Source organism: Coturnix japonica, chromosome 5, assembly GCF_001577835.2.
Source record: "Coturnix japonica isolate 7356 chromosome 5, Coturnix japonica 2.1, whole genome shotgun sequence".
Taxonomy (NCBI): domain Eukaryota; kingdom Metazoa; phylum Chordata; class Aves; order Galliformes; family Phasianidae; genus Coturnix; species Coturnix japonica.
Window position 1 is genome coordinate 10056958 of NC_029520.1, and position 16131 is coordinate 10073088.

A 16131-nucleotide genomic window follows, 5' to 3' on the forward strand; every position below is an offset into this window, starting at 1 on the left:
GTTTTTAATAAAATATTTTAAAGCATTTTTTCAGGCATTTTTTTTCTTCTGTTTTGCATGAACTGAAGTGCCTTGGCTGCTGTTTTTCATTCCTCATGCAACCTGAGAGCCATATGTTGTTTCACATTCTTTTGTTCTGATATGGTGGCTAGAAGGGGCACTGCAGTGTTACCTGCAGTGAAGGAACCCCTTATTTTTATCTAGATTTTTCAAGTATTTTGTTTTGGTAATTGAAACCAGCTGGGAAAAACCTTTGAGAAAAGAGTAAAGGAATAAACAAAAGAGTAAAAGCATATTTTTCAGCTCCAAAGAAATGCTGGAAAGATTATAAGGGGTAAATGTGAGAGACATTAACTACAGGTAAAAGAAAACTAGCACGTGGCTACAGAAGCTATATGTCTACACAAGGCTACTGAGTACAGCCTATGAAAAGTGCATCAAGTGTGCGCTATCAGAAATCTCTGCCTGTCTAAGCTTGAGTCCTCTGAACTCATGATAAGATAGTAAATGGATTCTTGAAACAGTCCTATGGGAATATGAAATAATTCAGAACTTTAAAACCTTGTGTATTTTACTGCCAAACTGTCTCAAATAACTCTCAGTTAGGCAGTGGTTATAACCGCTGCTGTGGATGCAGTTCCTTGCTCTGCCTTGGTCACTTGGCTCTCAGGCAATCACCTGCTCTTCTGCCCCCATCTGAGAGCAGATTGACCCACTGTAGGTCTGTTTGGCTTCCCTGTGCTTCCTGCAGTGTGTAGACAGTGTTCTGTTTCTACTGGAATTTAGTAAACAATAGTAGAACATTTTTACAGCAGAAGGCCCATAGTGCTGAGAGTTCACGACAGCAGATTGGAGGGGCTGTTCCTGTTCACTGCTGTTAAATTGCAGGAGGGTCCTGACATCACAAGCTCCCTTTTGTCTACAGATCTGAGCAAATAGTGCCATGAGGTAGTTATTTTTATTTTTATATTTTAAGCTATATTTTAGGTCCATTCTTAAGAGAGAAAAGCCTTTTGAATTTTCTTTGTAAGAGTCTTAGTTGAATGCGGAGACCTACATTAGTAGTAATCGCTATTTTCATACTCTGTTGTTTCTTCTCTCTTTGCTACTTTCCAGCTTCCTCTGTTAGTCTAAATGTAAGGAATCATAAAACTGGAAAAATCACAAAACCAAAAAATGTGATATGCACTCAAAGCATTGGGGATGGTTTTCTTTTTCCGTATGAAGTAGTAAATATTAAAAGTTTTGGAGTGTGTCACAGAGATGTATGGACAGCAAAAAGCAGTTTTAATGGTAGAGAAGGAAACAATTTATATTAGTGAGTGTAACATGTTTAATAGTGCTAATGACAGTTTTATGATATTAATTTTGGCATGCTAACAGTTCTGGCATCCAAAATAGCAAGTATTGCTCATGTGCCATGTCCTTCCTGTTAAGGAGATAGTAAATCTCTATGATTTACAATCCTGCCATCTGAACACTTAATTCTGTCCTTCTTCCAGCCAACACCCTCTTTTTTATACAGGGGAAGAATTCTTTCATGTGGGGAAGTAATGCTTTTGGTCTTTTTTCAAATCTTTAGAAAACAAAGAAATAGCAGTTTGTGTGTGCCTTTTCTACTTGACTCAATCCTCTGTCTCCCTTCAGCCAGCAGCCACTTAATCATTTCATTACAGTCCCACTGTACCAATGTTATGTTTAAGGTTGAGGTGGCATTTTCATCAGCAACCCAAGCTGTCATTTTCAGCTTTCCCAGAGCAATACTCCTGAAACTGAAATCTCTGTATTTGCTTTTTGCCAACAAGTGGATTTCTGCAAAGATGAGAAAGTTAATTTTTTTTGTAAGAACAGCAATAGGATGATCTTGGAATTTTTTTTTTTGTTTAATTTTTATTTCTTTTCCTGAAAGGCATCAACTAACCCAAGAAGTGCCAGAATTGCAATCCTGAAGGTAGATAAATGCCTTTTCCTTTTTTGTTATTTTGCTTGAAAACAGTTTGCTGAGAGATGGATCTGACTTGATGCTATGCAGCCATATACATAGACAAGAATTAGCATGGAGCTCTTTTGCACTTCCTCTTTTACAGATTTCTGTAATGGTATGCATGGTTTTGCATAGACTGTGCATCTCTTAAATTAGGCGATATCTGTGAATGATACAGTCTAGTTCTTTATAGGTCATTTTCCATAACTTTTTAGATCTTCATTTAACAAGGGAGCTGAACGTTGACTTGGCACAAGGAGTTTGCTTTCATGCAGTGCTGAATTAGGTCTTAACACCTACTGAAGCCTGGCAAAAGACCTGCTTGAGAACTGCAACCCATTACACATGGAAGGTGAGAACAGAGGAAAGCGTTGACTGAATGAGGCTGTGCTTTGAGCATCTTTGGTTTCCATTATTTAAAGATGAAAAGTAGCGTCTGGTCCAGATAGCACTTGGATAAGAAATCTGAAGGGTATAAAAAGGAGTCCATTCATATATGCAGCTTTCATTCCTACTCTCCTGTTTACGGGTGTCAGATCACTTGTGCCAGAAAGGCACATTTAGCTTGGCTCAGTAGGCTACTTTCCTGCTTTTGGATTCATGGGTCCTGATTTCATTTCTTGATGGAAAAGATTCTTTACAAACAAGAATCATCCTTCATTTGATTTTATTTTCTTGGTTACCTTTCGGAATGTTTTCTATATGCATCACGCTTTGCTGTTTTTCTCTTTCTTGGATTGAATACACCTACTTACTGTCAGTTTTCATTACGGTTACGCTTGAGTCGTCGTTATAATTCTAAATCTGTGCTTTCTGTGGATTCAGTCAATCCAGAAAAAACTTCATTGTCCTGGGGATTTACAATTTTTTTCCAGTAAGAAGGTGAATTTGTATTTTTGAGATGCTGGAGCAACATGATTAGTGAAAGCAAAATTTCTAATTTTAGCTTGTAAATGGCAATATCACATAGGATGATTATTTTTTTTGTACTGCATTGGTACTGTGCAGTGAACATGTTGAGAATGGGAAGGTACAAAAAGAAACCGTGCCTTTCTGTGTAATTGGGAAAACTGAGGCACCAAAAAATTGCCTACTTAGCCTTAGTATCAAATAAAGCAAATAAAGCTTCAGAATTGAATCTTCAAAGCTCTGTAAGATTGAATTGATCTTTCATGGTAAGAATTTAAATAAATCTACAGCAGTGTTGCTCATACTTTTTCTTGCATGTGGAAATTGGTAGGGAGCACAGAGGATTGGAAAAATTTGGAAGATTTTAGTCTAAGTATTTCTCCATGAAGCTGGAAATACAGCTCGGTGCTTAAAATGTAACAAACATGAATGTGTCTTCATCCATTGTCCAAACTGAGGGAAAAAAAAGATAAATAATCAACTGGCAGCGAGTAAATGGTAAAACGTAATTTAATCTTAATAGTTTTTCCATTTTGATAATGTAATGAGATGGTTGTGGCAGAAGGCAGATTTCAAAATGCAGGGTTTGTATCTTGACAGTTTTATCGTTAAATTGTTTTGTGGTTTGGAAATGTGTAATAAAAATACTGCGTTATGAATAAAACCCTAATGTTGTAAATGAGCTTCAGCCTGTCAGGCACCACAGCAGAAGAGGAGTTTGAAATCTCCCCTTCACCTTCAGTATGCAATTAGAACAGGTAACTAACCACCAACAGAGGCTTGCTGCACGAGGGCAGCTCAGCTACTAAGCAAGGAAGTAATTTTGAAAATATGTAGTTAGAGTTTATGTCAGTGATTAAAAGCAAATGATTATTTTTTGGCCAAATTACTATAGATGAAAAACAGGACATAAAATGGCTGCTTAAGGGCTGTAATTCAAAGGGAGATTATACCAGCACAAAACGTTGATGTTATGCATTCTTTCTGGTTTTCCTCAGAAGCTGAAATGCCCATCACTGCTGAAAATTTTCATGCACAGATCCTGAAAGTAGGGCGTGAGCAACAATTTCTGTGCCAAGAAAAGAATTTCCAGAGCAGAACCTCATCTCTGTTATCATGACTGAGAAATATCCAAATTCTTGTCCCTACTCAAATGTGCCATTATACCAGCACACACGCATAACTTGTTTTCAGTGCTGCTTTATTTATAGGCCTTTTTTTTAAATTTATTTATTTTCTTTCCAAGTCTGTTTCTATCAGAGGATCTTGTTATTTCACCTCCTTTTTGTCTTTGTGTGTTGCTGCTCAGGATGGCATGAGGTTTAAGCCAGCAGAGGAGGAGCTGGTTCCTGCCTTTCCCCATGCAGTAAAGGTGATTTGGAGGACTAGGGGGTTTGTTCGCAGAGACATATGAAAGGGTGGTTCATTCCCATAGGCCAGCTGTGCATTGTACAACCTGACCACACATGGACTCAGACTGTGATGTATTGAAGTCCCAGTGGGTGTTTCAGAAGCTGGCTGCAGGCCTGCCTTTCTTCCTTGATCAGCAGTTAGGAAAACTTTCCTCTGGCCACATCTTAATGCTATTTCTCTGCCATCTTTATACCATGAAGTTACTTAAGGTTGATTACTGTAAGCACTGAGTAAAGCTGTAGCTAGTTCCTTAAATCCAGCTCGTGCCGTAGGATATATATTGCAACATTAAAACATCAAACAGTTTGGTCTTCTGTGAGCTATTTGCTGGAGTAAAAGGTTTAAAAGAAAAAAGTGTCAACTTTTACTATTGCATAGCAATTTTTCTTGCATCGAGCTTTAATACCCAGAGGCTGGGAAGTGGTCTCTGAGGCACTCTGCAGCAAGCACAGACTTCCTTAGGTCTGTTTGTGCCAGAGTTTTCTGTGCTCACCCTGAGACAGTTAAAGAGAAGCTGTAGGAATGTGAGTCAGATTAAGGGGTTTGTTGTACATGCAGCATTTTGTGATGCAGTGATGGTTGAGCCAGGCAGGACTCTGTAGCCCAGATTTCATTTGTCCTCATACTATAGAAAGTGGCTATGTGCAGTGCCACTGTGGTGCTGTGGTAAAAGAGAAAGCTTCAGTGCAAGGTGGCTTCTTTTGGTGATGATCTAGAGGGATGTATTAGGCTGTCGTATTTCCTCTTACCCCATTTCTGGTGGTCGTCTCATGAATCAATGCTATTCTTTCACACTTTAGAAATCAATTTGATTTTGTTCTTGCACATATCAGTGCCTTTTTGATGGAAAATATAGTGAGAGAATCTCCAAGAAAGTCTCATTGATTATTAGAGCTGCTTAGAAAAGAAAAAGTGAATAAGGAAAACACATTTCATAGGGAAGGGGTGACATGAAGGTAAGTGCTGGGACTCTGGGGGTCCCGTTCTGTTCTTGCCGCAGGCATAAACTCCCTTGGGTAACTTGCTTTGACCAAGTCAGCATATACCTCTGTGTCTTCATTTCTCTACTTCTGTAATGGTGAAAGTCACAAATCCCATCTGACATAAAAAAAGAGGAGGATTTATTGATTGCAAGTATTGTAAAGAACTAAAATACAGCACTCCAGAGTGTAATAAAATCTTAGATAGAAATAAATGAGATATGTTCCTAACCACATGTGAATCTTCGTTGCTACCTTTCCTCGATGAGTTTGGGCGAGTTGTCTGAACTGTGTGAGCCTCAGTCTTCTTGTATGCAAAATAAAGGCAAACATTTGTATGGCTATTGTGGAATCAGTTAGTTAAAATCTGCTGGTAAACGTAAATAAATAGATAAACTCCCAGTACTTCTTTTAAGTTTTATTTTGGGGATGATCACACCGTATTTTTCTTCATTTTGAGATGTCTTCACTTAACAAACTTCACAGTGTTTGGAAAAAAAAAAAAAGAGGTTCTTAGTATGTGTCCTCCTTCAATGAATTGGAAAGCACAGAACATAGTGGCTACAGGAGATAAATTATATATGGTTTAATAGTAAATAATAATTGTATATCATTTACTAATATAGATATATATAAGGTAAATACATGGGTGCATATACATATATAGATGCATGTATATATATGCATCTATATGCATATGTATATATGCATAGACACATGTATGTATGTGTATATATATGTATGTATGTATACATATGTGTATATATATATGCATAGAGATAGATGATCAGAGATTGTAGAATCACCAAGGTTGGAAAGACCCACAGGATTACCCAGTCCAGCCATAAGATGATTTCTGTAATCATCTTATACAGAAGGGCTGCAGTTCAGGGAGGCAGTTTGGCACAGAAGTCAGAAGCAAGTTTAAGATGGGAATATAATTAAGCATCTGCAATTTGAGTAAATTTGAATGAGATCCCGAGATGTGTTCATGGTACCCATGTCCTGCTGGAATATGGGATTGTACTTAAATGTTCCCAGTGTCAGTGCACCAATGAAGGTCTTTGCTATTGAATTCAGCAAGTTGGGTGACAAGCTCTGGCCCTTGTGTGCATGGCAGGCTGGGCCATGCAGTCAGCAGAGGTGGGTTATGAGATACTCCTTCAAGGGTTTCCTCTGCTCAGGTTGCAAGTCACTTAAACAGGAGAGAAGTGGAAGCTGGTTTGGGTTGCCTTCTTTTCACTGATGGTTCCGTATGTTATACTCTCTGCTGCCAAACTCTGTCCTGTTTCAACAGTAAGAGAAAGGGATTCCACCTTTTCTGTTGGGGGGATTTTTTTTAGTCTCATGGTTCTTGCTGCTAAAATACGGTTCCTGAGATACTTAACCTCCATTTTCTTTTGCTGAATTATATCATACTAAACTGAGTTACTACTCCAGACCATACTAAATAATTATTTTTCTCTATCCTCATTTTGTGCTGTTTTGTTTGAGTTTGATGTACAGATTATTCTGAATGCAAATAACTGTAAAATGATGAAGTTATTAAACAATGAGGCATCTAGTAGTAGAAAATAAAGTGAAAACATTTCTAAAGCTTTCTGTGTTGTTAGGTGCAATGACACAGGGAGAATGTTATGAGAAAGCAAACTGGAGCTTTCTGATACCCCTCAAGAGTTTATAATAAAGATCTTAGAAGCAGAGGGGTGTTAATGTAACTGAAAATTAGCGGCCCCCATCCCTCTCATTTCTTTTCTGGTATTATACTCAATTTGTGTCTTTGATCTTTATGAAACTGAACACTTTTCACACCTGTGGAAAAGGTAAGGCGTTGTGAAAGGAAGAATTTACCACCAAATTTAAAATATTTACTTGTCTGCCAGACTATCTTGTGCTTATCTACCAGAGTATTTCTTGTCTACTACAAATATGTTAGGCTCACTTCTCTGTAGGAATAGATAATAGTACTGCTGCTGGGTTGTTTTGTGGGCTCTGTGACTGTGGCTTCCTTACATTTCTACCTCCTAAATGATGTCAATAGACATCACTGCTCTATGCAGTGTGTTACCATTTCAGGTAGAAAGCTGTACGATCAGTTGTTTCCTACTTTGAATGATACAGAGTTTAGTGTCCATCTGGAGAGAGCCTGCTTGATTTCTGGCTGCAGCATATTACCTGTCCTCCATCACAGAGTACAGTGGAGACACTGGATTTCAGCCTCAACACTGGCAATAAACTGTGTTTATTGAATGAGAGGTGAAGTCTTCTGGCAAATGTTATTTAAACTTTACATGGCTAATTACAACGTGAGACCTAATCCAGTTGTTGCATACTAATCTTCTCATTCCTTCTTCTAGCTGACTGCTGTAAGAGTTTAGTATGGTGATGCCCAGAAGTTGCCAGGCCTGTATTGCCTCAGGTGGTATATGTATACTTAACATCCCTTACGCTAGTTGTAGACAACCAAAAAACTCTGATGTAGTGCAATGCTCTACCTGCACACAGTGTCTGCTAAGGTAAAGAATGTGTGCTATGGAGGCTGCAAGAGGGATCAGAAATGTAGCTTACAGCTGTGCCAGGCTGCTGGGGACACTGTCGGTAAGACGAGCAGAGGGCTTTGGGATTCATGCTGTGTTGAGTATCTGGATTTGCTTGTAAATGTTTTACTTCTCTGAACTGTTAGTATTTATTTGGCTTAAGTGCTGCAAGTTTGGTGGTTATTTTGTTTGTTTTATAGCATGATTGAAGTGAGTTTAGCTTAACTATGGATATGAAGGATGTCGCAATCCATCAGACTCTGTAAAAGTGACACAGGAGAGCAGCACAGAGATACTTGCTCAACGACTGGCACATAGTATTTGCATGGCTAACTTGTCAAAACTGGTTTCTGCTATCCTTAGCCCTAAAGCTCATGAAAACTGGGCTTCTGCCTTTCTGCCTCATACTTCATTGCCAAATAGCCCAAGGGAAAGCAAAAAATTGCTTGGTATTGTAAGGCATAATTGCTGATCAGGATATAGTAATGCAAGACTTCAAATACCACTTTGGGAGAGCTGCTCTTCTTGTCTACAGGAACTGTAAGAACTGCACAGGTAGTTTGATAGAACATTCCTTCCCTTTCTCCTCTTAAGACACATTTATTTCTGCTCCTGTTTGACTGGGGTGTCTTTACAAGTAACATGGGAGAATTTAGGTTCTTTATTCTCAATGTTGTTCAAGCATTAACTCAGGTCTCCCATTCTGTGAGCTCTTGGTTGTAGCTCATTCCTCAAAAGACATGTGACAGTCAAAGGCCCAGACGGTGTAAGAGACTTACCATTGTGTAAGTCTCAATGCCAGCCATGTGTAATTGGGTCAAAATAGTTATCTGTTTAGACAGAACAGTAAAAATATTCTCCTTCACCATGTTTTGAACCAAGTTAGAAAAACATGCCCTTCAGACTGTCCTACATTCATTTTTCTGTGTGAATCCCTCTGTGTTTGTAAAATAGAGTGCTGAGGACCTGTTTTCTTGTCCAGAGGAAATTTGTCTCATTTACTATGAAACCATAACAAGCAAAGATGGAAAGGGTGGTACATTTCTCACCTATGCGGCTACTACTTCCCAAGCATATGCTGTCACAGCTTCCATTACTATCCAGAACACACATCCAAACACTTTTCCTTTGTTTCTCTGGCAAAGAGATGAAAGACAGTTCATGGTATGAGATCAGAAGTCCTGTCTTGTACTGATTGCCCTGAGTGGTTCCAGTTAACTTTGTGTCATTGCCTTCTGCTGGCTTTGAAAGTGTGGAGGGATCGGAGCAATATTCCACTCAAGTAATTTCTCTTAGTGGCTGTGGGTGCATATACAGTGCTGGGTGAATGTGGGCCTGGTTGTTTTGTTGAACTGAGACCGGGGTGCTTTCTGCCTTTTCCACGGCCAGGATCTCAGATTTTCAAGTGTCTGGCACTCTGGAACTTGAAACCAGCATTTGAGATGCTTTGTGCTGCTCTAAAAATGACTCCCTGCCTTCCCCACATCCGCATTTGTATACTTGAGTAATGTATTTGAAATCCTGTCTAGATTCAGTGGCTAACATTTATGTAAGGTCTGAGGAGCTTTTGTCTCCTAAATAGATTATTTACAGTGAAAGGAAAATTACTCTTCCCACCTTTTCACTGCCAGCTTAGTTTATGCATATGTGGATTGTGATGTGTCATAGACTAAGTGACATCACAGGATCCACTTTAGATACCTGTGATGCGATGAGCGCTCAGAATTGCCAAACCCTTGAGAACATCACTTCTCTCATCCTGTGCTGCAGTGGATCTACGGTGCTGGGTGAGATTCCCCCCCCCCATCTGACTGATGTAAGATTCATGCTGCTGAAGGCTGCAGGGGAAAACTGCATCTCGGTCCGATGATGCTGGTAGAGTTATGCATAGGGAGTGGGCAGAAGTCCCTACCGCATACTTCAAAGAGTTTCTCCTCTGATTCTTGAATATCTTTCTGAAGGAAAAAAGGAACAACACTGCTACCACAAACATAAATTCCCGCAGTGCTAATAAGGGTCCTTAGGCCCCCAGTGTATTAATTACTGTAAAGAAAAAGTAAAAAATGCATTTATTTTATTTTTAATTAAATTTAGGAAAGCATACAGAAATGGCATTTTAAAGAGCTCCTTTGAATCTTATGGGCTATCCTATGTTTCACTACTTATATTTTCAAAATATAAGATAAAAAATTTAATATTTTTTTAAAATTAAATACAGTAGGACTGAGTCTGTCTTGTGACATGTAAATGAAGTCTTTAATATATACATTTATGTATGTACTTATATATATACTTATGTATGCCATTTGTTCATGTGTAACTGAGATGTGAATCTACTACTGTGAGCTTCTTTTCATTAGAAACAAGACTTTAGCACCTAGAAGGCGAGCTGTCTTTCGAAAGCCTGTAGATTCTACGTGCCACCCATTCAGAGAAGGATAATGCTGTCTTACCCAGTAGCTGTCAGAGGAAAGGTCACTTGACTTGGCTTGACTTTCTAGTTTTTCTTATCTGAGCAGGGGCAACTGAGAAAACAGCAGTTATTGTCTTCATCACAGCTGAGTCTTTGGCCTGTTCCCAAAGTGGTCCAATCACATGGTCTTTCTCCCAGGGAGGGCTTCATTTTACAGTGTAACCTCACAGCTGCTGGAGCCTGCAGGGACCCCTTGTCCTCAGTGTCATCCCTCTAAGGCATCTGCTTAGCAATGCTGCTTCTGGCTGAGACTTTGAAGGCTACAGTATGAGCTGTCTTCCCATCAGGCATCTCAGACGCTTCCTGTCTGTCCTTGCATTCCCGCTGCTGTTGTCTTTGTGGACAGAAAGTGCTAGCCATGTTGCTTTTGACTTGCATACTACTCTTACAGCAACTGGTGAGACAATATAATTGGGGAACTTATTAGCCTTGCTAGCTGAAGCAAAATTCAAAAGCAGATGGGAATGCATCCTGTGATACCTCATGCTTACTGCAACAATGGTGGAGTGCCTAATGTTGGCAGTGTAGGATTCCCTGTGCTCCTTGAGCATATGGCATTGAAGCATGGTTTGTTTTGGATAACAAAATATAAGTTGGATTGTTATTCAATCTATTCATCTATCTCAGGTTGCAAGAATTTTCTGTAGGAAATATGAATGAAGTGTGGCATATGCTAAAGAAGTGTATACATTTGTCTTCAGTAAAATGGTTTCTTGGTTGCTTAGCTTGCACAGAAATATCTATGTTTGCTGTTCATCTTTTTGTTGTTGTTGTTATCCTGAATGAAGGATCCTGGGACGGCAGAACATTTACTTAACATGTGTACTGTGTTTGTTCAGAGTTATTTACTGAGTGCTTCCTGTGGGACAAGGAGAAGGGGGATGATCAACTTTTCCAAGCCTTGCATGGGTAATTAATTGTGCTAGACTGCCGAGTGAGCAGGAGCAGAGTGTATGCCCGATTAATTACTTTGTGTCTCTGATTTGTAGTGATGACAGAAAATTACCAGTAAATTCAGTATTCCACATAGGATGTTTGAGCATGACAAAGACGTTCATGATATAGTGTTTCAGTCTGGGCTCCCCGAGAACCCTGGCATAGGTGATTTGATGATTGTATCAGTGATATAAAAAGACCCTTTAAAAATGCCCAGGTATGTGAAGTGGTTTTAGTTAGAAACTGCATAAAGAAAATCCTATAAATATATTAATATATACATTTATATTTTTGTTGGCATCATATTAATATGGCTCAGTTCTTTCTATAGTTGATGTCTTGGGCAAAAGTGCCTAAGAGAAAAAGAGCTGGAAATACTTTTGATCCCTCCCATGTGACGTTGTTTTCTGCTTCTTCACAAAGCTTCTGTAGCTTTCTGTGAGAAGTCCAAATGCTCAGACATTTTCTTAAGCCCCTCTCCTGATTTTGGAAGCTGTGTTAGATGCTGATGGCCTCAGTACTGCTTGCTCACTGTTATACATATATATATAGAGAGAGAGAGAGTGGGAGATAAGAGTTGTCCCCAGGAACCACTGGGATTCTTAGTGGAGTAGAACACTCGTTCATAGTAAGAATCACTACACCAGGCTTGCTTTTTAAGGGTTGCTTTGAAGAATAAATAAATTGGAGGGGAAGCTGAAAAGCTGTGTAACATTTGTTAAGTTGGATGAGAGGCAAAATTTCTTGAGTTATTTATGGTGAATGATTTTAACCCAGTGACTAGATGGTGATACCTTGGGTTTCTGGGTCAAGTAGTCATATACATGCAGAGCGAGCAGACAGAATCTGTTTGCATATTTTGCCTGTGTGTGTATATGTTTGTTTACAAGCTGTCTCTAATGAATTTATATCCTAGGAAGAAATGCATCCAAATTGGATGAGACATGATTACGTGACCTAGATGTTTTCCACTGCTATGTTCTGATGAGGTGGTCAAGAGTATGAGGGTGGTTATTGTTATTTTTTTAAGTCAAATTATGGTCAGATGGTTCTGTGACCCAGAAGAGAAGTGCATCTTTCCAGGGAGGGTGTTATTGCGTGTTGTGGGGTGAAAAAAGCCTTCTCTCTGTGCTGGTTTTATTTTATCAAACACTGTATTAGCCACATGGGGCTCTTTGTTTGTGGTTTTTTCCCTGCACATCTGCTATTCTTCAGGCTTGACAAGCAGAACAGAAAGCAAAAATAACAGAAAAGGTCTAAAATTAGGCACTTTCAAACATTCTCTTCTGAAAAGCCAATGGCAGTGACAAGCATGTTCTAAGCAAAGAGAAATAGAAAAATAGGCTTCAGATAGAATGTTTTTCCATTTATTGTTTTAATAATGTTCTGAACTGTTTGGCAGAAAGATGGTGAATTTGAGAATATCTTACTGTTACCAATAGCTGGATTGTGAAAAGTAATCTCGAATGAAATGTATTGTGAATCAGTCGCTACAGATCTCTCTCTTTGTCCTGATTTTAGAGAAGCGAATCTATACTTATAAAGGCCCGCTTATCTCTGCAGTATCATTGACTGGAATTTGGTTAAGTATATTGCTGAGTTGGGCTCACACTTATTCATCAGCAGCTACGAGTTCCCCAGCCATCTCTGTTAATATCAGGTTAGAAAAGAAAAGCGGCTGAGAAAGCTGATCTGCAATTACCCATCACTTCTACTTGAGCTTAGTGTTTCTAGACCCAAGATTCAGAAAGAGAATTTTTAATATGATCTTTGATTGAAGTAAATGATGTGGTTTGACCCCCTTGTTCCTTGATCGTGAGTCTTCACCTGCAAAACTCAAGTCCTTACAGGCACTTTCTGATTGTGCCATTCCCATTCAGGTTTCTTTGTCAGCACTTTTGAGAGGAGGCTGGGAGGCAATAGAGAACAGCCTCTTTTTAGACAAAAATAACTTTTATTCATAAGAGATTTTAAGATATCTCTTTGAACAGCTACTGCTGAGATGATTTTTTTTTTTTCTTTTTTCTTTTTTTTTTTTTTTTTTCTTTTTTCAGGCCTTGGAGCTGCTCTTTTAGTTTGGAAAGTGAAATCCTGAGAATGGCTCAGTTAGCCATTCATCTCCCTAGGAAACTGAACTAGATTGTTTCTTTCTGCTTCCCGCTTTGCTTATTAGTTGTGTTTAATGTTGAATATACATGGTTAGATTTGCAGAAAGATGGATTAGCCCTGTTCCATGGCAGAAAGTAGAATTCAAGTCTTCCCTTTTTGGGAAAGGCTTAAATAAATTCCTGCCATGGCTTAAATAAATTTGAGTTTGAAGCCGTGTATGCTACTTCTCTCTTCAGTGTCTGCAGTGCTGCTGTAATTTATTGGTATGATTTAGAAGTTTGTGTTATTCACTTTTTTTTAAAGGACCTTTAAGCTGCTCTGGAAAAATTCTGTGTGCAGCTGGGGTACAGTGGAGAGGGCTGGAAGTATCAAAGGTTTTGCATTTGAGTAGGTTGGAAGCAAAATGAGTAGGGAGACAAATTTGCCATCTTGTAAGGGAAGTGCAAATGCAAATGCACAGTCCTCAGATAAGAACGTGTCAAAGTGGAATTTGTTACTCATGGACCATTTTTCATGCTCTCTCCTATGAAACTGTTTTCTAGTTGCCTCTGCCTCCTATTTGCTGTCTTTTATTATTTAGGCTTTTTGTTCAAAAGATATTGAGCTTAGTAGATGGTGAGTGCTCCTGAAGTCTTTTAGCAGAGTTTGCCTGAAGGGGAGGTTCCCTGCCACCGCAATTTCCTTGAATTGGATGCACGAAGAATATGATATGTAGATCAAGTTGGACACACCTAGGGAACCTGAATTTCTGACACTTGTTCCAGGTGCCTGGCAAGTGGAAGAGCATCAGCAGAGATTTAGATTTTCTTTCTTTTGCTTTTTGCTGTTGTTGTAGTTGTAAACTTTGTGTTAATCTAGACTGACTGAAGAGTAAGTTAAAGAATTAGTGGGGAAGAATTAAATGATGTCCATAACAGTGGAATGATTCAGACGTGGAATTGGTTTTGAGGATAACTTCCATTAAAAAACTTGCTTAGAAGTTGAAAGATAAATGATTTTTTAATTTTTTTTTAAGCTGGTCTCATTTAATTTCAGTGCTGCACAATGAACAACATTTGTTTCTTTTGTTAGTAAAGTCAGATGGGTCTGAAGTGAATTCTGCTTTCTGAAATCCAAGCAAAGGAGCCTGAATGAGAACATGCTGAGTCTCTTCTGTGCCAATTTAGATGCTTAATCACCAGCAATTTCCAAAATGCTGTATCTTACCTTGTGAGTCTTAATTTCATCCTGCTTTTGCACTCAGTTGTTGAGTTTTAGTGTTGTTTTTTTTTTTTTTAATTCATCAAAAAATAAAATACAGTTCCACTGCTCCTATCTGGTTTGAACAGATTTGAGAGAGAGTCGATGGGCTGAGACACCTTGCTGCTAGGACCTCATTCGGGGTTATTCTTGCTTTACATTGCTAATTTTGGCCCTTATAGCCTCATATCTGTTTGATGAAAGTCATGCTAGGCCACTCAGGGGTAAGTGACTCTCAAAGCTCAGTTGGAAAGTTATCCATGATGGTGTGTGTGTGTGTGTGTGTGTGTAGCCATAGTTCTTCCTTCAGCAGCTCAAAATAGATAAAATCTTGTTTTAAATTTGTGAGAGCTGGGTTCACCACAGTGTGTTGCCATCATAAAGACTGTAACATTATCCTGCGTTTAGTGGAGTTGTTTTTGTATGCATAATCTGATGGGTTTTGATTTTGCATAATCTTTCTATTTGTGTGCATGCACTCCATATCCTTCACAGAAAGCTTAGGCCTTGACTGTTTCCAGTAAAGGTATCCCAGTTATTAATTGGTGATGTCTTTCTGCTCTGGAGACTAAGACATATTTCCTTGGGATTTTTTAATTCAAAATAAGCTTAAAATTAATCTGTAGACTGAGCAGTAGGAAGCATAGGTTTAAAAGTGGATTTTCCTTTCTGTAAGTGAATGGAATATATGCAGCTTTTAGCCCTTTAGCTTTCAGAGTTGCATAAAATCTTTGGTACAGTTTGTTGTTGTTGAGAAGATGAGTTTTCAGCTCATCCCAGTGGTTAATGGTACTGCCTTTGTTCTCAACTGCTTACAAAGGGTGCTTGTAGCCCTCCCCGATCAAACTCATAAGCAGTTCCGCTAATTTCAATTAGCCTAGTTGGTCACCTGCTTTTAACAAAGATCAGATAATGCATATTTGCAGTTTTATCTATTTTATTTACTGACACGAGCTCATTTGTTTTACTGCTGTCAGTGTCGCCAACATAAACGCATAGCTTACAAAGCCTTGTACATCACTTGTTACATAGCAGGAAGCTCTGCTGTGCTATTTGGAAGGGATGTGCTTGTGGATTTCCAAATAGAATGGGAGAAGACTTCTAATGTGGAAGAGAAGAATGCATCATAAAAAACACGGTGAAGGACAAACAACGAGGGCATGTGCTGTCAGTAAGTTAGACTGTGGTTATGGTTTATTTGAGCAGGGAACTCTGAGCTATGTCTAAAGCATAGAGAAAATGTATCTTTGTTGGTGAGATGTGTTCACACACATGGGCTGACTGCTGCTTTATGCAGTGTGTTCAATTTGAAGAAGCAACTTTCAAAAGAAATCACTAACGCAAACAGTCCATCAATTTGAGCAGTTACAAATGATGTGTCTGATTAGACTTGACTTCACCACATTTAATCTAGCTGTACCACTGAGATTTTGAAAGGGTAATTTTAACAGAGTAACTCATTTTAGTGAAGGTATGAATTTTGCAAGGAGATACCTTGACGCTTACTGAATGTGCTGATCTGCTCTGGTGTTTGGGGCGCATTGCATTCTG

The 16131-nt window shown here is 38.9% G+C and overlaps 1 protein-coding gene across 19 annotated transcripts in view; it reads left to right on the plus strand.

Annotated features, from left to right (window-relative positions):
* Positions 1 to 16131, plus strand: part of BRSK2 (BR serine/threonine kinase 2) — a 288040-nt gene that overhangs the window by 106499 nt on the left and 165410 nt on the right. For 6 of the 19 annotated variants that reach the window (XM_032444829.1, XM_032444831.1, XM_032444842.1 and 3 more), the window contains exon 1: positions 9523 to 9610. The exons of 8 other annotated variants lie outside the window; for them this stretch is intronic. In XM_032444829.1, coding sequence (XP_032300720.1) covers positions 9535 to 9610 — 76 coding nt within the window. In that variant the 5' untranslated portion in view covers positions 9523 to 9534. Of the gene's footprint in view, positions 1 to 9522; positions 9611 to 16131 lie in introns of those variants that run through there. 5 more of the 19 variants (XM_032444836.1, XM_032444844.1, XM_032444835.1 and 2 more) reach the window with 1 other exon arrangement.